Here is a 23,837-nt window from a genome sequence, read left to right on the forward strand (position 1 = left end):
AGATGCGGATAATTCGAGTTGATCAGGACAAGACGTTGGATAAAGAGTAAAATGGAATGGTGTTGGTTATCAGGCCTCTAGCAATCGCTGGAGCAGCATATCCGTGAATTGTCGAAATAGAAAGACGGTGATGTCTTGAGACAGAATGTCAGAATAGTCGTGTCACTGCGAGTGTGCTTAACTACTAGAAATCAAAGGCAAGTTTTCTACGCTATTCTAATTCCTAAATAGTTCAATATTTTTCATATCCAACTGCTTATGATTATGCAAGTATTGTTTTCCCTATTCTCAATTCAAGATAGATAATTATTTTACATATCGCTGAATTAAATATTTATCATGCAAGTACTCTTCTGTTATTCTATGTTCGGAATAGTTAAGTGTTTTTACTTATCAAAATTAATGGATTTATAAATGTTTTAATTTTTGAGTGGTTGCGAGTATTCCTTCCCAAGTGAATGGGGGAATAAAATTATTTAGGGTGTCGATTATTATGACCCCTTCCAATAAAAGGTTTTAAGATTAGATGAATGCGTAAGTGACCGGGGCGGACGGTCCAGCGGAGAGCTATGTATTATATGAAATATTATGATACAACTTCTACCATAGGCAGATATATTGCCTTTTGTTTGAGTACTCGTGTTTTGACTCGTGTTTCTACGAATCATGATCCAGTGCTATCACACGGGTCGATCAGATGTGATAGTACGTTCGTCAGAGAAAGATTCCAATATAAATTATCATAGTGTTTTTGATAATCCTATAATAAATAATTTGTCAAGTATTTTGGTTTTGGATAAAAGGTGAAATACAATTTTGATTCGGTTTATGATTTATGTTGATACTTCATTTGTTGTTAAATATCAAAAGTGGTATTAATAGAGATGATTGATGTTGACTTTAGTATGGGATGTTGTGAACATCAAAGTTCATATTGATATCTAATTCGATATGACACCAAAATGAGTATTGATATCAAGCGTTGAGTTTTAAATGAGTTTATGATTCAATTCATAGTCATTGTTTCATGTTATTGTTGTTTACGATATTTCCATAAACACTGTTTTACGAGTTTGATTCTCGTCAAAATTCAAAGTATTGGTGAAGCATTTCGCTCGAAAATATCAAAAGGGGTTTGAATACATTTAAGGAACCAATTCTGGGGTTCCTTAACTAAAATTTTCTAATTCAGTTATTATGATTTTAAAGGTTCTGCTTTATTGTAGATGTCGGTTTTATATCAAAAGACCCTATATATATTATACTGAACTTGCTGAGCATTTCTTTCGCTCATACTTGCCTTTTTTTTAAATTAACCTCCAGTGAGGATTAGCTTGCGCTGTTTAGCGGCATAATTCAAGAAAGCAAAGAAGAAGCTTTAGGAAGATGGTTGGTCCAGGGTTTGCGGAACTAGAGTAAGTCTATTATATAAAGTTGTGTTTATATATATGTATTAGTTATGTTATCAAATCGTTGGTCTAGTATACTTTTTTCGAAGTTATACTAGTGGGTTAAGTTTTGAATTTGAGAATTTGTGAAAAGAGTTTGAAAAGAAAGTGAAAATTTATCTATGGAATTTGGATATCTTGTTTCTAGAACTGTAACCTTAAAAGATCTTGGATTAGTTTGGGGTCATAGATGTTAAATATCTTCTGCTGGCATTTGTTTATTGATTAAACAGGTTGTTTTGGATTGAGGTTTCACAGTGACGACCAAATTCTCTGACCCCGGATTTGGGGGCATTACAATGTGTCAATCTCTGAGTTGGATACTGATATTCATTAGCAGCCATCAGTTCAATTAGATCATAAGCTTCCTCATAGCTCTTTGCCCATAATATTCCACCTGATGCTACATCGAGTATGGGTCTTGATTGTGCTCCCAAACCGTTATAGAAGCAATTGATGATCATCCAATCAGGCATGTCATGATGAGGACACTTCCTAAGCATCTCCTTATAGCGCTCCCAAGCTTCACATAGAGTTTTTCCCGATTGCTGCGCAAATTGAGTAAGAGCATTCTTGAGTGCAGCTGTCTTCTCCATAGGGAAGAATTTAGTAAGAAATTTTTGAGCAAGATCCTCCCAAGTAGTGATAGAACCAGCTAGTAGAGAGTATAACCAACATTTAGCTTTATCCCTCAGAGAAAAAGGGAAAAGTCTCAGCTTCACAGTATCTTCAGAAACATTATTGAACTTGAAGGTGTCGCAGATCTCGATGAAATCCTTAATATGCATATTGGGATCTTCCGTTGGAGCAACCCCAAACTGGACTGTATTTCGTATCATCTGAATTATGCTAGGCTTGATCTCAAAGGTATTAGCTGCCATAGCTGGCCTGACAATGCTAGATTGAATGTCATTGATCTTTGGTTAAGAATAATCCATCACCGCCTTCGTTACTGCTGCTGGATCTCTATTTGTAATAAAAACTAGAGTACCTAAAACACATGACTAAAATAAACCTTGTAAGAAAGAGAGTCCGAGTCAATGAACTTTAACGACCACTGATGTGAAGCACATAAACTAAAAATTAACACCGAGTCCCCGACAGCGACACCAAAAAACTTGTTAGGACGAAAACACACGCTAAAATTACACGCAAGTATACGCATTCGCAAGTAATATAGAATTCTTTCTAGTTCGTTCCCACATAGACTGGTTTAGGTTAAGTTCAATCCATGCACTTATGCAACAATGATATGGCTATCGTTCAATGCTAAGATAAATAACAATTTGGTTTCTATTAACTAAGAGATTATACTAAATAACATTAACTAAGAGAATTGAGGTTTAATTACTTAAATGAGACAAACATGGGATTCTAACTTCATTACTACTTCATTCAAAGTCATTGTTCTTAACCTTAGCATGCAATGGTGATGACAACTAATCAGATAACACGAAACTAGTAAACGCCAACTTTCGTTATACAAATACCGTATTACAAGACATCCACAAAAGAGATAGGAGCTGAATAGACACCAATTATGTTGAGACCCTATATGTCTATAGAATTTGACAACATAAAGGTTTAATGCGCAAGTTATCTATCGTGATTACATAGGGCAAGTAAGATGATTAAAATTACCTACGAATCATGCATAACAATTATAAATGAACCTATGCTAGCATGACAAGTTCTAAACCTCTATATTCACTTTCGCTTCAATAGAGATTAATACGTTATCTTATATGTTAGCTACGCACATATGACGAATAAGCACAACCAATATTAGGATATCAATCAATCACCACACACCAATATATTGAAAAAAATTAACTATAGAAATCCGTAAGTAAATCCATTAGAAGCCCAAGATAACGATTAGTTCATAACCGAACTCATCGTCACCATGTTTCCAATGAAAACATGATATAAAACAAGATAAGAGTATTAGGGTTCAAGGACAAATCGAAAACAAGCATCTGAAGTACAACTATAATGAAGAATATAAAAGTATTCTTCTCCGTAGTCGTCTCGTTCTCTCTAGGCCTTTTTATTGCTCTCCCCTCGCTCCTTGTTGTTAAAAATGTCTTTTTATTGATATATATATAGGCTCCACGATGACCAGGACTCTCAAAATCTTCAATTTTGACTAAAATCGGGATTCTGGTGCAGAAACAGGGTGCAGGCGCGCTACTTTCGGCCGCGACCGCGCTGGAATAGTGATTTCTAGAGCGCGGGCGCGCTGGTTCTAGCGCGGGCGCGCTGGCCTTTTAGAAATTTTCTGACAATTCTTCTTTTGGCCTTATCTTGAGTTCTGCTTGTTAGAATTAGGCGATTCAACTTCCCACACGAAGATAGCGAGATCCTCTACAATTTGGGAATGCCTAAGCTTCCAATTCTGATCTATTTCAGTATATTTCCTTGAAAAACTCCTTTCTTCATTTAACTGATGCCTGAAATGTAATAACACAAAAACATATAAAAAATACCAACAACTTGAGTCCAAAACACCAACTTAAACTTGTAATGAAGCGTTCCAAGTAGATATAAAATCCATTTATCAGATTCCTGATGACTTCACAAACCCCCTTCCAGGTAAAGTTTAGTTATGGTAAGGCCATGTTTTCGTTAGGAAATATTTTAATATCCGATAAAGTGTTTATTAGAATCTTTTAAAATCTTTTGTATTGATTTTATTTTAACAATATGTATTGGTAGTTCTAGCCTTTTTTATACTATAACTTGAATACTGGAAAGATCGAGATTAATGTTAATTAAGTTATGTGTTAACATTTTTTATTTCTAGGTAATGATTTCAAGTGATACTAGAAGCACCTTTAGAGGAGTCAGGAATATAAACTGGTAGTACTATCTTTTCTTTTCGATACTAGATTGAGTTCTAGAAAGATCGAGGTTAACGATACATGAATAATGTTAATTTAAAACTGTTGACATCTGTTAGCTTATGTTACATGACATTTTAAGATATTATTTGACATGGTATTGTTAGGTTATTTTTTACCCTTTAATTAAACATTGTCTGGGATTTCAATAGTTTCTCTTACTACTTGGCATATGATTGTTCGCAAACCCTTTTGCTTTTTTTTTCCGTGAGTGATATCTACGTTAACTGATGGGAAGGCCACTCATATTCCTATCCAGATTCAAAACTTATACATTTGTTGCAGTCATCTCTTAGTGGCCATGGACGAGTTTTTGTAAGTAACCAAGTTCACTATATGATCCTTCTTTATATTGGAGATTGGAGATGATAATTAATTAAGAATACCTTTTAATACTTTTTGTTCTTTTTAATTATGTTTCATGTGAATGTTCTGCAGCTTATTGTACCATGCCTCTGTCAATATTGAATAAACGCATAATACGCTAAAGTTTGCATATCGAAGTAAGCATATAGACCTAAAGCCTCTTGAAATAAGGTGAGATAAGCATTTATACTAAACTATGATAAGCACTAGAAGCGCCTTTAGAGGAATCATGACAATAGATTGGTAGATCTATTTTTTGTTTTCAGGACTATAGACTGACAGTTCTATAAAATAGAATGTATATGTTTTTTTAAAAAAAATGTAGAAAGTGGAATCAGTTATATGTTGCATGATTTATGTTGTTGGCCATAAGTTTCATGTTCTGGATTAAAATTTGTAAGTCCGCAAACAAGTGCACATTTGTGTAGTATTGACGCCTTTGTGAATTGGCTAATAGTGTTAATACAATTTTGTTATATCAGATCACATGGCATCCATCGAGAACAAACTATATACTTGAAGTATCTGAAGTAGATTATTGATGAATTCTTGAGTCAAATTTGGTCCAGTAGTGTCATTACTATAACGATCGAAGTTTCAAGGTATCTATATTTTTTCTAAAATAGTTTTCTTAATTTCTTTACCCACATGAAAGTAGATTCTGAAATGAATTAAACTAGCCTGTACATTTAAAATTTTCGACAAATACATATATTATTCGATCATTTTGTGAAAATATATGAACTGCTATAATACGATCTATCCAAGTTGTAATTCCACTCTTATATTTTTCAAGTAAACACAAGTATTTAATATGCCAGTTTGATAATTTGTGGAACTTGAGTTGCTTCGGTTTTGTTGGTAAATATATTGTAGCTTATCCCAGAGGGAGTCGTTACAGGATTTGAGTGACTTCTATCAAGTTCTTTTCTCAGTACCAGGATGTTTCTGCTGAGCGTGCAAGGGTAATGTTTACCAGGTTTCTTTGTATTATTATAATTCGAATTAGTACTATTCTAATTAATATCTACCCCCATTATTTTTATACAACTCTTTAAATATGCATTACTTTATGTTAAATTTATCTAATTTTTATATGATTGTGTACATAGTCTAATTTTTATCTAATTTGTCATGTATGTCGCTATACGGTAGCAAGAAAATCAGGAGATGACATGGCAGGACCTTAAAAACAAACTAAGGAGATAAGTTAAGGGCATTTTTTATATGTTTGTTTGAACTTGGACCATGGATGTAATGAACACCACAAATCTTTCTGCAGTACAGATATTAAAGAAGATCAAACAGTGCCTAATGCACCTAATATTTTATTGGATATGATGGAATGGATTTAATACTTTTTGTTGCAACTGTTGTGGAGGACAAACTGCAAAAAGGGGTAGAAGAGTCATTGCATGAAAATAATTTGGTCATCATAGTTCTTTATTTTCTCTTTCAGGTTTCCTTCTGATTTACTTGTGTTCTTTCAATTTCAGGTTCCTTGGTGTATTATAAACTAGAACAAGCTGGTCTAAAATATGGTCCTTACACATGATAAGATGGAAATTGCATTCAACAATATGGTATATTTATAGCTTTATACATCTGTGCGAAGTATGTAAGAATTAATCTTCGCCAATAAGTGTGATAAAGTTGTATTTTTCTGGTACATATATGCATGTAGCCTGCTTGGAAAGGGCATGAAACTGATATGCATAGCAGTAAATGTTGACATTATAACCCAAGATTTGGAAAATTTTACCAAAGTGATGGGTGTTGCCTTATACACACTTCTTATTTGACATAGTTGATTGCACTGGAAATTCAGATGAAGGATAATTCTTGTGATTTGAATGGCTATTAATAGAGTTATCGTGCATGCACCCAGTACTTTAGCGTAACAGAGGATGTACCAAAGTTTGCTTCTCTCTCATTAAAAATCAAGGGGGAAAGCATACTTCATCGTTGCATTGTCCAAAATTCTAACTAAAGAAAAAAATGTACTCACTCTATTTGAAATACAAATACATATTTTCGTGGGTAGTTTATGTGTTTTAAATGTAGACCTACTTTTTCAATATCTAGATGACGCACCTCAAAATTCATTAATATCCTTGTATGATTATGGATGCATGCCAATTACTTCAAGTGGTTGTGTTTAGTGTTTATTATGACTAGATTTAGACACTTATCATTTAAATATTCTAGTGTTCCTTGATTTAACAATTAAATTTAGATGTCTAAATACTTGACAGTATCAGCGACATATGCACACATGTAATCAACACAATATACTTAAAACAATTAAGATAAATTATAAACAAAAGCCCATAAATAATCCCATACATAAAAAAAATACAAAACAAGATTAAGCTCGTCCGTATTTCACACACGTTATAAACTAGTAATTATAATATACGAGACTTGCTAACAATTTTTTCGTGGATATGAACATTTTTTCGCGGAATACTTCTACAATGATACAATAAAAGTGCAAGCTTGTATAAAAAAGTAGTTGAGAATAAAGACTTCAATTTAGAAATAATAAATCAATATTTCCGAAAGAAATGCAGTTGAACCTCGATAAAATGATAATTAATAAATTAATAAACTCGATAAAATAATATTTTTCTCCGATACCAATATAATGGACATAATATATATTTACCCCGATAAGGTAATAAACTCGCTGAAATAATTTTTTTTTTTGTCACAATTATATTAATTTAAAGAGGTTTAAATATAAAATAAATATACTTAAAAAAACATTAAATAAAAATAAGTGCATCTAGCACAGATGCAGAACTGAAACATAAACAAGACTTGGGAACTTGAGGCCATCGGTTTAATTCGCCGGAGGTCCGCCGGCGGCAACCCTCGGTAGCACAAAACCCATCACTGGTATGTGCTTTCACGGCAGTTCTCTAATCATATATGCTACTTTTCTGTACAGCTTGATCACAACAATTAATATTTGTTAATTTCTTTTCTTTGTTGAAATACTTATATATATATATTATTCATCGATTCCTGTATGTAATTTAACTGTTGTAGCGGCTTTTTATATTTGTATATATCTTCATCTTGTAATGTAAGTAGTGAAATTAAAAGTCTCCATAACCCTAGGGTTTTGAATTTTGAATAGGGTTTTACTGATACTGTAGGTAATTGTTATGATTATTTTTGATAATGTATTTGTTTGTCGAGATTATGATTTGTTGCGGGTAATTTGTTTGTTCAGGAATTCGAAAATGCTTCAGAATGTACCAATTCAATCACCAGCTAGGCTTGGTTTGCCTAGTACAAATTCACCTTCAATTCACACTCCTTCAAAATTCTCGTCCTCGCAAATTGTGCAATCTCATCATTCTCAGCAACACTCAAACACCGCGGGCACGGCTGTTACCACCTCTTCGGCACTTCTTCCACTCCTTCCCCCACTCCCGAGAGCTCAGTCTATTCTTATTCAGATGGCGTCTCTAGCATCAAGACTCTTTGAAGTTTCACCTAATCGAGCACATTGGTTGAGTGCCTTTCGTGGCTCACTCCCTTCTTTTTTGTCGTCTCAAACACAGTCCTTGACGCCAGTTCCTTTAGAATCATCCCCTTCTTCAGCTAAAGAAATTATCTCCTTGTTTACTACCCTTCAAACCCAGCTCTTTGAAGCAGTTGCAGAACTTCAAGAAATTCTTGATCTTCAAGATGCTAAGCAAAAGATAACTCGTGAGGTTCGGGTTAAAGATTCTGCAATTCTTGGGTTTGCTAACAAACTTAGAGAAGCCGAGCAGGTTCTTGATGAACTTGTTGATGCTTATTCTGATTATCGTCGCCTCAAGCGCTCAAAGTTGGATGGTGAAGATGACGAAAGTTATACCACATCCATTGCAACTCGGATAAAGGTGAACGATATTCTATCATATGCACACAAAATAAGCTACACAACATTTGCGCCGCCAGAATTTGGAGCTGGGCAAGCTCCACTTCGGGGAGCACTTCCCCCTGCCCCGCAGGAGGAACAAATGCGTGCATCTCAACTGTATGCTTTTGCCGATTTGGATGTTGGTATATCCAAGACAGTGGAAGACAAGGATACAATGATTGAGCCATTAATTCAATCCCCTGTAACTCAGCCATCTGAATCTGCACTTGCTAATATGGCCACAATGCAGGGCATGATTCCTCCAAATTTTGTAATACCTTCAGGATGGAAGCCTGGAATGCCTGTCGAGCTGCCTACTGATTTACCAATTCTTCCTCCACCTGGATGGAAGCCTGGAGATCCAGTTGCACTTCCCCCATTGGATTCTATTTCTGGTCCTTCGCGGGTGGAAGAGCAACCGGCACGGCCAGTTATTGCTCCAGGGATATTTAAGGCACCTGAGCCAATACAAGTTCGGCACGTTCAGCTCGACATTGAAGACGATAGTGATTATAGCAGTGATGAGGCAAGTTCTGATGATGAAGATTAATGAAGCTATGATAATTGCTGTGAAGTTGCTGATAACTTCAAAGAAAGGTAATTATGGCATGAATAGCTTCAGTAATGAACATTTTAGTATTGGATGAAAAATTTAAGAATTTATCATTATAGCTCGTGAGCAGGGATAATAATTTCTCACAAAAATCTTTTTATTTTCTGGGTCATATTTTGGGCATACTAAGAGGTTTTCATGGATGTCTTGATATTGCTCTACGTATTGCTTGCGGGTGAAGTTTACTTCATTCAAGACGGTAAAGCAATTTAATGTAACAACAAAAATAGGAATGAATCTGATTATTTTCCATAATTTTCTTGATTGGGAGTAATGTACAATATTATGATTTATATGGTTGCAGTTTTGTTATCTGTTTCTACTTTTTTCATTTTTCCATTTCCTCCAGAGAATGTCTATCAATATTGCATGTGAAGTTTAATCATTTGGGTCATACATGAGCTAGGTGCATCAAATTTATTAATTTAATGTGAACTTTCTCTATGATGTATCTATTTGTTAAAGAAAAAAAATAATTTTGAATGTCAATATATTTTCAAGAGTAACTTAATAATGTATTTTATTCATCATTTTCTGCAGTGAGAAACTAAAGAATATCTTGTTAGATATTATGCTTCAAATATTGTTTATTTAATTGCATTTAATTATTAGATGTTTAGTGATAGATTACTTATTAAAGAAAAGTATTGTTTTAGGATTATTTTCAAGTGGATAGTGGAGTAAATCATGGGCATGTTTTTTACCCACTAATTAGTAACTAGTAGTAGTTATGTGTGTTTTGTGAAGCCTATATATTGGCTACTTTCTTTTGAGTTACATAATTAGTAATAAAAATGCAGAAGTTCTCTGCAACAAGAAGGTGTCTATTACACCAATTTTATCCGACATATTTAGTAGTTTTATATTAACGAATTATGGTTATCCCTGTAGAAATCATGGACCAGATATGAGAAATAAAGACATTGAGAGTGCGTAGGAAAGCCTTGAAGTCCAAAAAAACAATCATACACTATATTATATTCACCCCTGTTACATAAAACAAGAAACTGTCGCTCATCTTTCTTTCACTTTTATCTCTCTGCCTCCACAAATGCCCTTCGTTGCAACATCTCATCAAAAGTTGTTTTCCTCAACAGCTAAAATTTGTAACTGTTTCCTGGAATTAGCTTTTATGAAAGCAAATGTGGTATACCAAGCACAAAGCTTTCCTGCTTTTGTGGCCTGGAAAAAGAAAAAGAAATGTCAAACAGACACTTTTTGTGTGATATAATTGAGAGAACTAAGCTAATTAAAGTTGTTACTGAATACCTTAATTAGCTTAGTTCTGTCAATTATATCACACAAAAAGTGTCTTTATATTTTGAAACTTGTACCTGTTGGTCATCCCAGGAGATTTATCAGTTGGACCAAGTTTGCTTGTGATGTTTGATTTTAGGGTCGTTTGATAAGCCTTCTGAGAAGGGTTTTTGCTGCCTAGGTCTAAATTGATGAATGATGATTTTGTTTGGATCATGAATTTATGAGTTTGAAAAGTTTAGTGAGGTTGATTGAGGGGAATCTGGCTTCAGTTAAGACCCCACTGAAAAACATGAAAAAATAACTTATGCAAAGAAGGTAACTCCTCTTGGCTGAAACTCATGACGTGAAAACTAAGAAAGATGATATTTTGGGTAAAATTAGTTTTTTTTTGGGGGGGGGGGGGGGAGGGGGGGTGCAGGGTACTTAGTGTTCAATATATAGAGATATTGTTCCCAAGTACATAGCAAATAAAATTTCTGAGTTGGACTCCAGAGTCCCTTGTATTGTTGTCTGTTTCTAGGGTATATGTAGACATGTATTATCCTCTGCCTTCATGTATATAGGGCTCTGAAATTTTAAATCTGGTATATGATCTTTAGATTGGGGCCTTGGAGTTTGATTGTTATCGGTCAAGTATCTAATATTTTGCAATATTAAATGTTTGAAGTGTATTTTAAATTTCTAATGCAAATAACAAACCCCATATACAATTTGAGGATAGATTATTGTATAACACTATAACTAATCAACAAATAGGTGCTGGTGTGTTATAGTATTATGATGGCAATTTATTTGAAAAATCTAATGGTTATGATGAAAGAGATAACCAATAATATGTGTTATAATGCTTTGTTTTAAGTATTATTTAAAGCAATAATGGTTTTTTTAGAAACACGATGAAATGGTTTACCTTGAAAAAGCATAAGACCTCAAAATGATTCTATTAAAGTCTGGACAATACTCAAGCCAACATAATACTTTACCAACCACTTTAGCGTATCTTGCCAACACACTAGCCACTTGATTCCCTTCAAAAAGCATGAGACCTCAAAATGCTAAATACCATATGTGCAAATTGCACATGTTATGTTGTTGCACCTCTTGTAATTTTTGTAATACAATTAATTGGGGTAATTTTACACGAGCATTCTTGTTGTTGCCTCTGATTTGCAATTTGAATGGAGTAGTTGTGTAAGTATAGAAACGGTTGGTACAAGACTATGATATCCGACGGTATTGAACTTAAGAAGTTGAAAACTTGAGAATCTTCATAATACTGTTTAAATTGTTACGTTGTTTGTCACTTGGTACATGGTTTCTGCATCCATCTGTTGTATTGAACATGTATAGGATTGGATAGAGGAAATTCCTATTAAAGCAATTCATTGTACTTGATTTCTAGTTTCCCTTTGCCTCCATTTAGTGTTGGAAAACCTGAAACTATATATATATATATATATGTGTGTGTGTGTGTGTGTGTTTGTGTGTGGGTGTGTGGGTGTGAGATCGGATAGTGGCAATTCTCTGTAGTAGGTGATTATACTCTTATTGTTGTTGCTATTTGGAAGTCACTGGACTTGTTAATCTGTTTTCCACTACATCCATTTAGTGCCAGAATCTTGGAACTCTCCGAGCATTACTGATACTATATGAGATTGGGTAGAGGGATTTGCCTGGAGCAAGTCACTCTACTTGATTACCCAGTTTTCGGGGTCAGAACTCTTGGAACTACCTCTAAGCATAGTCTACTTGATTACCCTATTTTCCTTTTTTCGATGGTTACACAATACTTCTGAGTTCTGAAACTGAAATACAATATTGAAGTTCAGTAGTTCACAATTTGGTCAAGTTTAGGCAATTAGTAAATGAGAACTTTTTTTTTGTTCTGTTGACATTTCAACTAATATATCTTTATTGTTAATGTTTGCTTCGACCCAAAAATGTTGATCTGGAAATAAAAATTGGACGAAATTACGTGGTTAAAACATGAAACCAATTCATGTTTGGCCAAAAAAGAAATCACATGAAATTGACAGTAATCGCACAAGGTGAAAAACTGAAACTATCATTTACATGTAAAAGATGTGATGTCAGTTTCATAGTCAATGAAAACTGTCGTATCAAAGTATGAAACTTGGCAATAGGGGGGGGTATGTGTATCATATACTATGATCTTCCATATTTCCAATGCTGCAAACTATGATAATGCAATAAAAAACCATAAAACAGAGCATGCCAACTGACTGTACTAACTTCCACCATTGACCTGATATGTCCGGTTAATAGCTTGAGAGCTTGTATTTGTGTGGTTTGTTGAGGTTACCAAGTGCGTGAAAACCTGGAGTTTCTATTAGTAGAATGGCAGAAAGTGACAATTCAATTAATTTCTAAAGAGCGATGTGTTGTGCTTTTCTTTATAAAGTGATAACTAAGTCCCATTTGTGTGATGTGTTATGTTTTCTGTAGAATAATTTTCTTTGTTCTTAGTTTGATCTACCATATATATTTATAAATATTCGTATTCATGGATCAGGTTGAGCGATTAGTGCTAAAATTGAATGAAATGCTCGTGTTGGAGATATTCTTGTAACCCAATCAATTAAATCGGTTATGTATTGTGCTTTAAGAGGTTTCTCGGTGAATTTAAGTGTTTGATAAATTCAATAAAATTGAGATTTCTCGGTGAATTCGACTCTTTAGTAGATTCAATATGAAATTGAAGGTATGCGCAAGCAAGATGCAGGTAATTAGGGGAGATGGAGGCTAGGGGTTGGAAAACGGGGATAGTAATGTTGGAAATTGTTGCAACATTCTAATCATATCATATCGTTGTCTGCCTATACTCATCTCATCCTCCTCCGTCTACATACAATTCTGCCTCCACTATCTTTTCCTATCACTTGTCAAATCTCACCCCTCCTATATCAACCTCATCTACTTGCGCCCTATTTGTTTATCTATCATTTCAACTGGCTCCAGTCAATAAAATTCAACATCACTTTACCATCTATTATCAAAATGTTAAGAAATGAATAAAATTTTAAAAATTTTAAGAAATAAAAGAGACGGGGAAAGTAAAATCAAGTGAACTTCAATTGAAATTATCATCTCCTGCACTGCGTGACATTATATTCATTGTTTTTTTATTATATTGCTCTAAAAAGAAATAAAGTTAAATGATTAAGTTACATGTCTACAACTTTGGGTTGTTGGCTACACAATTAACATCTTACTTAAAGCAAGTACATGTTGTCACAAGATTACAAAATATGGACAGCAACATTGCCCAAGATAACTAAATAGGGAAATGAATAATTAGCAATGATGACAAGACAAATAACTTGTAACTTGAAAAATGAACGTATTTTTAATTTATAAATAATTTCTAAGTGTCTCATAAATAAATTGGAATTCACTTTTATTAATATTTAGTTTATTTGAAATGAATATGTCAGTTTAATAAAAAAATATTTAAAGTGTATATTAAAGAAAAAGTTAAATATTAATATTTTTATAATATGGTAAAATTAATTTTTTGTGTATATTATATAAAGGTCATATAAATGTTAATTTTTAAAAGCTTTATTTAAATTTTACAATATTATGAATCAGTCAAAAAATTAAAAAATGAGTGAATAATTAAAATCAGAGAGTATGAAAAATGGGAAGAAGAGAGAATTAGTGGAGATTAATTAGTGATAAATGCAGGACATGATTTAATGAAAAACAGAGCAAAATAGATGATATGAAATGAAAGAGGAGATAAGATTTTAAAATAATATAAAAAATTAGATTAAATAAAAAATTTACACATAAATAAATATGACATCATCTTAGAATTTAGCATGACATATCAGTAAGACACTACTTTTTTTAATATAATGTAGATGTTTGGTAAAATGTAATACTCAATAATTCTCATTTCTATGATGCATACAAAATTTCAAGATTTCTAGAGTACAAAATCGCGAGTGTCATTAAAGTTCATCAGTTTTATCAATTTTTGTGGAGTCTTTTTCAACCCGGTCCTAATTTATTTGTCTAATTTTTCATTTTTTTTAAAAACTAAAAATTATATATGAAAGTAGATTAAACATATTTTTCAATTATATCATTTTTATAAATATTTTTGATAATTTACTATGTAAATTATTCAGTTAAATTTGAATCAATTTGACCATAAAATATTAAACATGAAAAATAAATTAAAATCGAGAGAGTAATTTTGTTTCAAATACTATCAAAATGATCATTATCTTTTTGTTAGTTCAATCAAAATCAAATTTATGATCAAATAATTTTTTTTGACTTATTTCTAACTTATAAGTAATTTATAAGTGTCTTGTAAATAAACTCAAATTCACTTTTGGTATAGATTATGTAATGTTCGGTAAAATGTAGTAATACTCGATATTTTCAATATTTCCATAGTACAGAATTGCAAGTATCATTAAAGTTCATGAGTTTAATAAATTTTTGTGTAGCTTTTTTCCACTCAAAACATCAAATATATTAAAAAAAACTCTATTTTAAATTATAAAATCATAACATATAAATTTTGCTTGTCACTGTTGTTTTATTAATATATTTTGCCGCATATTTATGTGTCAACTATAGCAACCTTGGCTCTATATTTACAATCAAGTATAATATTTATTTTAACCATCCAAAACGCTACATGATGTAACGTTTTGTTATTTTTTTTTTATTTTTAAGTTGCATAACATTAGTTGAAGTAACATTTTATGTCTTTTTATTCTTTTTATTATTATTTTAACCTATTTTTGGTATATTGTTTAAGGGTCCGGAAACATTTATGTCGCGTTTTCGATATTTATTTTTATTTAATATTTTTAAAATTTATGATTATACCATAATTTAACAAATTTTAACATTTAGGGTTACCAATCCCCTTTTGAATTTTAGAAATATTAAAAAAAAATGTTACACCGATTTTGGGTTGAGAGCTTTTACGCCTCAACCCTAGGAACCAAAAATGTAAATTTTGTCCGCAAAGGTTGGCTCAGTTGGTCTGTCGCTTAAGTGTGTTTTATCTTGGTTCCTGTGATTTGCAGGCTATTATGTGAGCCAGTGGGGTTTACCTAGTGCGCATCCAAAGGGTAGCGGCCGTGGGTTCACTACGATAAAAAAATGTAAATTTTTAATTTAAAAGTGTAACTTAATTTAATAATTTTTAACATTTTAGGGTTCGCCAATCCCCTTTTGGGTTTTAGAAATAATTTAAATAATTTTTTAGTATTTTAGGATTAACAATTTTTTATTTGAGGTGATAGGAAGTAAAATAAACCATGGTTGTGTAATTAGTATCGCATTAATAATGCCCAGTTTGGGCCATCTATAAAGCTCATAAAGGGCCTAAAATCCTGAATATTAATTAATTTCGTAATTAATTAATATAGGTAAAAACAACTTATAAATGAAATCCAAATAGAGATATAATTCCTTGGAGATTGATTTCCAAGAAACCCCATGGAACAAGTAATCAATTTCCTGCATTATAGGAATCCAAAATCCACTCTAAATCTGAGATTCGTCCACCAAGTCTCCTAACCCTAATCCAATTCAAAGGCATTCCGTGCCTATATAAGGGGTCTCACCCCACAAATCAGAACTACAATTTTTGACTTGATCCTTAGCGAACATCATGATACGTAGGCATCTTGTGAAGGCAGACTGAGTCACGAGACATGAGAGCAGTCAAATCGAGCCTCGAAACTTACGAACCCTAGCAATAAATACACCATAGTATTTTATACATGACATTTGACGCCGTCTGTGGGAAACTTAACAACAACCATGGTGAACACACGGAGCAGAAATAACACCTCTGAAGGAACACCGTCTGAGACGACCCAAGAAATTTCATCAGTGGTGGAGATACCCCTGCACTCAACCTACGCTTCTACCCAAGGAAAAACCCCGGTGGGAGTAACTGAGTTTCAACCACAACGCACGAATCCCCCGGCTCCTCAAGGGACGAATCCTCAATTTCAGCAGCTACATGCACCTGTGAACCCTCAACCCGTTGGGTATGAGTATTCAACAAGTGTGACCACTAACCCTCCTTACGAGATGCCCCTATACCCCGAGATTGGAGGAAGCGGACACTCCAATCGGAGTGAAGCACAAGGGTGGACGCCCCAATACATACGTGGTTTGGATCATATTCAGGAGGATCAAGAATTTTCTGGACCTTATACTGAAAGAGACTCCAAATCATCAGATGATGATGTGGCTCCGAGAAGGAGGCGTGCTGGTAAAGAACCGATTCATGATGCTAATCAGCGCCCCAAGAGCACCCGAAGGACGAATCCCCAAGATGTGCATGAGATGATTATGGCTCATGAAGCTGAGATTCAAAGGCTGAAGCGTGACCTGGAGGCGCACCTGACCCCAAGAACCCCACTTGCTCTTAGGCGGAGAGACCCTCCTCCAATCATAGACCTGGATGGTCCAATACCAAGAAGGGTTGGGACACTGATCCAAGTGATCTTATGCCCCTAAGAGATTATGATGATTCAACTCCACCATTCACTGAAGAGATAATGAATGTCCATATCTCAAGTAAGTTTAAGTTATGTTAATAACGCGTAGGAAAAGAAAAATAAAGTAGAGAAAGAGAAATACCCTGTCGAGTGATTGTAGAAAGTCCCACATTGATCAGGGAAACTCCTCCAATAAAGTTCAACTGGGAGTCTCCCTCATATTTAATAAGCTCCCTAAATATAATATTTTCCTCCTATGATAGGTGAATGGTTTTGGGGCTGCCATCATTAACTTTGCCATAAGAAGACCTAAAAAGGGTGCCCCAATCACCGTTCTCCCATCTTAAACCAACAAAACTATCCTTCCAGTGCTGGTTGTTGTCAGGGATGGAGGCACTGTTGAAAATTTGTGGGCACTTGGGCCCCTGCCTAATGTAAACCCAACCACAATAGGACGGGTCACTATTATAGCATTGAATTTTTTTCCTAAAAACAACTACGAAAAGGGGGAAACCGTGCCTAAGGCACATGACCATAAAATATATGACATTTCTCCAAGCATTGGGTGGAAGTTGACACAGATTAACTTGTAAATCAGCTAATAATCTAAGAATAAACTCGTGAAAGGGAAATCTAAGCCCCGCATAAAGGGCATCTGCATAAATAAAGAGAGTATCTGGTTTCTAGTGGCATGTACGATCACCACCGTCAACATGAATTATTTTAAGGGGAGGACGAACGTTATAAGTAGTAAGAAGGTCAATACTAGATACATTATACCATTTGTTACAATAATCGAAAGGGTCTAAGTCAGTTGTGGATGGGTAGTCATCTCCCCTAGAATTGATCATTTCTATCAAAGACATATAAGAAGAACGAATGTGAATTTCGTTACCTCTCTTCGAAGCTGAGGCAATTTTGGATGCCCTCTCTGAGCTTTTGTCCGCCATTAATGAAAGTGAAAGAAGAAATTGAAGCTGAGTTGGGAGGAAGAAAATGAAATTTTGCCCTGGAACTTGGCCGGAAAAGCCAGCTCACCACCGGAGAAATTTTGAGGAGTAGAGAGAAGAGTTGAGAGGAGACGATTTAGAAATGGGAAAGTGAAGTGTGAGATTTCACTCCTCCCCTCCATACTCTTATATAAGCCCCTAGCCGGTCATTGGGCCGGTAAAAAGGGATGCCAACCGGTTATAGCCAGTAGAAAGCCCAACCCAAAATCTTGGGCCCAAATTCCTCAAGGTTCCAGAGCATTCCTAAGGAATAGAATAAAAATAGAAATTGATTATAATATATATATATATATATATATATATATATGCAATCCAGGACATTCCAGAACGTTCTGAATATTCCTAGATAAATTCGAATAATTCGAGAGAGCCCATGTGAAGGGGCCAATTCCCAAATTGATAGGCCCAAATAAACTAGGCCAATTAGAGCTTAAAAAATTCCAGATAAAGAAAGGCCCAATAGGCCCAATTTGAAAACCTGGCTTTAAAAGAAAGGGGCCCAAAATAATTTTGGAGCACACAAAAAGCCCAGTTTAGGTTAAATTTTTGACCTAATTCGATCAGGAACCTAACCGAAATAATCCCATGTTGAAAAACTCACGACCAGGAGATATTAGACCTTAATTCGGTCAAAAGTCAAGTCAAAGGTTAAAACTCTGACCTAATTTCGATCAAAATTCTTGATCGAAAAACACCCAGGTCGAAAAACCAACGACCAGAGCTTTTGGGACCTAAAATCGGTCAAGAATCAAGACTAAGGGAAATCCTGACCGAAATTCGGTTAGGATCCTGGTTGAAACCTTCCGGATCGAAAACCCACGATCCGAATATTTGGAAGCCTAATTCAGTCAAGAATTGGGCCAAAAAAAGAAGAAGAAGAAATCTTGACTGAATTCGGTCAGGATTCTGGTCGAAAAAGTTCCTGATCGAAAACATCGCGATCAGAGATAATGGACGCCTAATTCGGTCAAAAGACGAGTCAAATCAAAAAATCCTGACCGAATTTGGTTAGGAGTCTGACCGAAATTTCTGACCAAAATAGCCACGACCAGGAAAGTAAGGACCTTAATTCGACCAGAACACAAGTCAAACCAAAAATCTTGACTGAATTAGGTCAGGATTCTGATCGATATACGCCCTGATCAAAATGGTCACGACCAGAAATAACTGGTCCATAATTCGACCAGGATCCTGGTCGAAGGGGAAACCTGGTCGAAATTATTAAAAAAAATAAAAAAAAAGAGAGAAAAGGAAAATTAAGGAAATTTTCTGGAAAAATGAAGAAAAACTAGAATTTCTGAAAAAGTTTCCTGAAAAATTAAAGAAAGTCTCAGAAAAATTAAGGAAAATTCCTAGAAATTAAGGAAAATTCCAGAAAATTAAGAAAAATTCCTGGAAATTAAGGAAAATTCCTGGAAATTATGGAAAATTCCAGAAAATTAAAGAAAAATGCCAGAAAATTCCTAAATATAGGAGTAAGATAAGAAAACAAATATGGAAATTCCAGAAAATATCTTGAAACCTCGTATAAGGCAAATCGTTGTAAATGTGTAGGTCACTCCACACTTTACGCTGAAAACGATACCATGTAAAGGATCAAATGAACTTAACTTCTGCGAAATCTTGTATGATTTCCTAGAAGTTGGGGGGCAAATGATAGGGAGTAAAATAAACCCTGGTTGTGTAATTAGTATCGCATTAATTATGCCCATTTTGGGTCATCGATAAAGCATATTATAAAGGACCCAAAACACTGAATATTAATTAATTTCGTAATTAATTAATATAGGTAAAAACAGCTGATAAGTGGAATCCAAATAGGGATATAATTTCTTGGAGATTGACCTCTAAGAAACCCATGAAACAAGGAATCAATTTCTGCATTATAGGATTCCAAAGTCCACTCTAAATCTGAGACTTGTCTACCAAGTCTCCTAACCCTAATCCAATTCAAAGACATCTCGTGCATATATAAGGGGTCTCACCCCACAAATCAGAACTACGTTTTTTGACTTGATACTTGACGAACAACAAGGTACGTAAGCATCTTGTGAAGGCAGATTGAGTCACGAGAGCAATCAAATCGAGTCTCGAAACTCACTAACCCTAGCAATAAATACACCCTAATTTTTTTTATCCATAACATAAGGTTAATTTTTTTTAATAAGAATTATATGCGTAAAACGTTAGATAAAGTAGTGTTTTAGGATCAACATGATGCAGCGTCTGAAGCCAAAACCCTATTTCAACTAACATTTGCAGAGTATAAAAAAAATAAAAAAAAATAAAGTGCCAAAATACTACACGATATAGCGTTTTCATTTTTATTTAAAAAAAGGAATGCAAAACGCTAGACGAAGTGCACTTATGAAATAATATTTCAGGTCATTATTTTTAAAAGTAATATTTTAAACAATAATTTGCATTGAAATGATATTTAAGGTCACCTCACATTTTACAGCCCCTTGGACCTGTTATAATGGTAATATTCCTGCCCCTCTATTTCATCATTATAATTTACGGCTACCTATTTATAAACACCACTTCTTTTTATTACAAATCTCCATTTAATCTCCTCCTGCTTGGTTGGATACTTTGTAAATATAAACATAGAACTATACAAGAACTAAAGAAAGAAGTAGAATATGAAAACAATGTTGGACCTGAATCTCAACTATTCTCCTTCAAGTTCAATCCACGATCCAGCTGACTCAAAGCATCTCCAAGTTTTTGGAATGCAAATAAATGACTACTCTGCCACCTCGAATTCCTCTGTCGTCAATGTGGACACGTCGAGCAACGCTGACGACGAGGAGTACTCGAATCAGCGTTATCATCAGCATTGTTTTAGCATTTTGAAGTCCAGCGGTGATGATCATGAGCATGAAGAGAGTGGTAACGGCTGCGTGAGGCAGGGCTTGACTACGAAACAGTTCTTCCCGGCACCGCGGTTTGTGGATCCTGTGGCGGAGGAGAGAGTAGTGGTGATGCAGCAACAATCGCATCAAGTTAAGAAAAGTAGAAGAGGACCAAGGTCTAAGAGTTCTCAGTACAGGGGCGTCACCTTTTATCGCAGAACTGGACGATGGGAATCACATATCTGGTTTGCTTACTCTCTCTCTCTGTCTCTCTCTCTCTCTCTCTCTCTCGCTCTCTCTCTCTCTCTGTGTGTGTGTTGGACCGGAATTTCCATCATATTATCAAGTAGTGACTTTTATTTGTGATAGAACATTTTTTGTAATGAATGATTTGTTATGCTTCTTAGCAAGCACATTTCTTAGGTACTACATGTTCTAGTATGATTGACAACTCTGAGATCTTATAGTAAACTAGTTTTAAGTTATTCTTTTTTTTATGCAGGGACACTGGGAAGCAAGTTTACTTGGGTAGGCTAGAATGAAATTCTAATCTTTCTTGTTTCTTGTTCTCGCTTCATTTTGTGGCTGTAGATTTGTTTTTCATAAAGCTTGCTTATTTGCGCTGACTGACATGACTTTGGTTATCGTCAACTTTTCTTATAGGGGGGTTTGACACTGCCCATGCTGCAGCTAGGTAATATGTAATTGTAGTTTCTTTGTTTGAATTTTTTAAATCTAAGCGTAAATCTTGTAGTTATTTTAACCTATTATAAAACCAGGGCATACGATCGAGCTGCAATTAAGTTCCGTGGAACCAATGCTGATATCAACTTCAGTATTAGTGACTATGATGATGATCTTAAAAAGGTGAGTAGCATGATATCTTTATCCACTATCTAGTGTCGTGCTTGCAATATGAACTGAGGTTGTGCTTGTCTTGATTGTTTTTCAGATGAACAACTTAACTAAGGAAGAGTTTGTGCACGTGCTTCGTCGACAGAGCACTGGGTTTTCTAGAGGAAGTTCAAAATATCGGGGAGTTACTCTACACAAATGCGGACGTTGGGAAGCTCGGATGGGGCAGTTTCTAGGGAAAAAGTGGGTTACAACTTATAACTTGGATTACTTCTTAAATAACACTTCCAACAAAGTAACATTCATTTTCTTCCTTTTCTGTTGTAATTAGTTGTTGCTTTCTTTCAGGTATATTTATCTTGGGTTGTTTGACAGTGAGATAGAAGCGGCAAGGTTCAGATTTTCATAACCTTTACTAGCTTACCTTTATATTCACTTGCATGTATCCACTGATATATCCACATAGACCTTCTGCCCTAATTCTGTTTCGATCATTTTAATCAGAGCTTATGACAAAGCGGCAATAAAATGCAATGGCAGGGATGCAGTAACCAATTTCGAGCCAAGTACATATGGGAGCGATTTATGTTCTGAAGCTGAACCTCAAGGTAGAACTTCCTTGACACTATGTTTTATTAATAACGTGTGTGTGTGGTTCATGCTTGACAGATCTAACATTTTCTATACTAATGTTTTGGTAAATCAGTTAATAAATCATATGCAGGCAGTGGTCAGTATCTAGATTTGAACTTGCTAATTTCTCCACCTTATTTTCCTGATGGTGCTAAAGGGATGGATGATTTTGGGAGTTTAAGTTTCCAGAATCATTTAGATGAAACCCCTGAGGTTTCAAAATCTAGGGTAAGTTAAATATTAGTAGTTCAGTACCCTAGTTACATTTCAACAAAGCTAGCTTATCAGTAATACTCTTGTCATCCGCAGAAGATCACTCGAAAAGAGGAGAGTTCTGCTTCTACAATAATGGGCATTCAACTGCCTCTAGGCCAAGTTTATACACCAGAGCACCCTTCTTTCTGGAGTGGTGTAAATTCAAGTTTTCTTCCCGTCTTTGAGGTATATAAAAAGTTCATTATGTTGCCATGGCTGTTCATTATGTTGCTCCAGTTATACTTGACTATAAGTGACTGGTTACTACTTCAATTTCTCAATTTTTATGTCACACTGAAGCAGAGAATGAATAATTCTAATGGTAGGTTCCGATAAGTTGTAAATCCCCTTACCACATAGTTATTTAAATTACCTGAAATATCAGTTACCTTTGTCTTTTTGAACGAAGAGGGCTTATGCAAACATATATCAGGGATTCAAATCTCTAGAATGTATCATTACCACATTGTAATATTAGTCTTTAAAAATAAGTCAGGTTTTTGTTAAGATGGTATTCTTTCATCTTGAACATGACAAGTTGATGTAAGGCCTTGTAAAATTGTTCTCAGTTTTATATGTCTTCTATTCTATATGTGATCATGTAACAGGGAAGAGCAATAGAGAAGAGTATAGGAGTTGATTCGCAGCCAGCCTGGGCGTGGAGTAATCAAGGACCTTATGCTGAAGCGACTTCAGTGCCACTCTTCTCGACTGCAGCATCATCAGGATTCGTTACTTCAAAGATTACTGATTCATCAGCTGGTGTTTATTATCCTCACAAGCGTTAGGCCACAACTCGAGTTCAGCATCTTCTTCGTCTTCGTTTAAGCCACTAATTGGCCTAAAACACCTGATTGGGTCTTTTGTGACATGTTAAATTGTTTGTTTTGTATTCGTTATGCTTTATGTTTGTATGGAACATCTTATTCTGCATTTCAACTTAGTTTACAAGATGCTTTTGAAAGATCTCTCTCCTCTTTTCCAGATTCATTGATAATCACACATGCTATTTTTCATCCCCATTGTAAATAATTTTCTGGAATTGGATTGCTGCTTTATTTTGTAAGCTTTCTTAACGTGCTCTCTATTTGTGTCCATCTATAGATGTTTCTTCACTTGAAAATTTATTCTTAAATTGTTGCACATTATTGGTTTCGGATTCTTGCATAATATCAGTTTTGGTGAATCAGTAAAACTTTGAATCTGATTCC

At 34.6% G+C, this 23,837-nt stretch overlaps 2 protein-coding genes and 1 non-coding gene across 3 annotated transcripts; all 3 read left to right on the plus strand.

Moving 5' to 3' along the window:
- Window positions 1-1,922: 1,922 nt before the first annotated feature.
- Window positions 1,923-2,029, plus strand: LOC141723016 (small nucleolar RNA R71). Its single transcript, XR_012576010.1, has one exon. It is a non-coding gene; the product is annotated as a small nucleolar RNA R71 (small nucleolar RNA).
- Window positions 2,030-7,487: 5,458 nt separating this feature from the next.
- Window positions 7,488-9,350, plus strand: LOC141720634 (mediator of RNA polymerase II transcription subunit 4). The gene is made up of 2 exons (XM_074523151.1): window positions 7,488-7,618; window positions 7,959-9,350. The coding sequence occupies exon 2, from the start codon at window positions 7,969-7,971 to the stop codon at window positions 9,184-9,186; it is 1,218 nt and encodes a 405-aa protein (XP_074379252.1). The 5' UTR covers window positions 7,488-7,618; window positions 7,959-7,968; the 3' UTR covers window positions 9,187-9,350.
- An 11,297-nt stretch (window positions 9,351-20,647) lies between these two features.
- Window positions 20,648-23,636, plus strand: LOC141717037 (AP2-like ethylene-responsive transcription factor TOE3). The gene is made up of 10 exons (XM_074519166.1): window positions 20,648-21,128; window positions 21,386-21,411; window positions 21,547-21,577; window positions 21,663-21,750; window positions 21,836-21,981; window positions 22,087-22,131; window positions 22,243-22,346; window positions 22,445-22,599; window positions 22,681-22,812; window positions 23,235-23,636. Exons 1-10 carry the CDS (start codon window positions 20,671-20,673, stop codon window positions 23,412-23,414), a joined length of 1,365 nt encoding a protein of 454 aa, XP_074375267.1. The 5' UTR covers window positions 20,648-20,670; the 3' UTR covers window positions 23,415-23,636.
- Window positions 23,637-23,837: the final 201 nt, after the last annotated feature.

The sequence above is a fragment of the Apium graveolens genome, chromosome 4 (assembly GCF_009905375.1).
Source record: "Apium graveolens cultivar Ventura chromosome 4, ASM990537v1, whole genome shotgun sequence".
In the NCBI taxonomy this organism is placed as follows: Eukaryota; Viridiplantae; Streptophyta; class Magnoliopsida; order Apiales; family Apiaceae; genus Apium; species Apium graveolens.

Bases quoted from the DNA above. Each gene is read 5' to 3' on its own strand.
- LOC141720634 (XM_074523151.1), top strand. From the start codon at position 7,969: ATGCTTCAGAATGTACCAATTCAATCACCAGCTAGGCTTGGTTTGCCT.
- LOC141717037 (XM_074519166.1), top strand. From the start codon at position 20,671: ATGAAAACAATGTTGGACCTGAATCTCAACTATTCTCCTTCAAGTTCA. The intron at 21,982-22,086 runs GTGGGTTACAAC...GCTTTCTTTCAG, and splicing joins GGGCAGTTTCTAGGGAAAAA to GTATATTTATCTTGGGTTGT. The intron at 22,347-22,444 runs GTAGAACTTCCT...TTGGTAAATCAG, and splicing joins TTCTGAAGCTGAACCTCAAG to TTAATAAATCATATGCAGGC.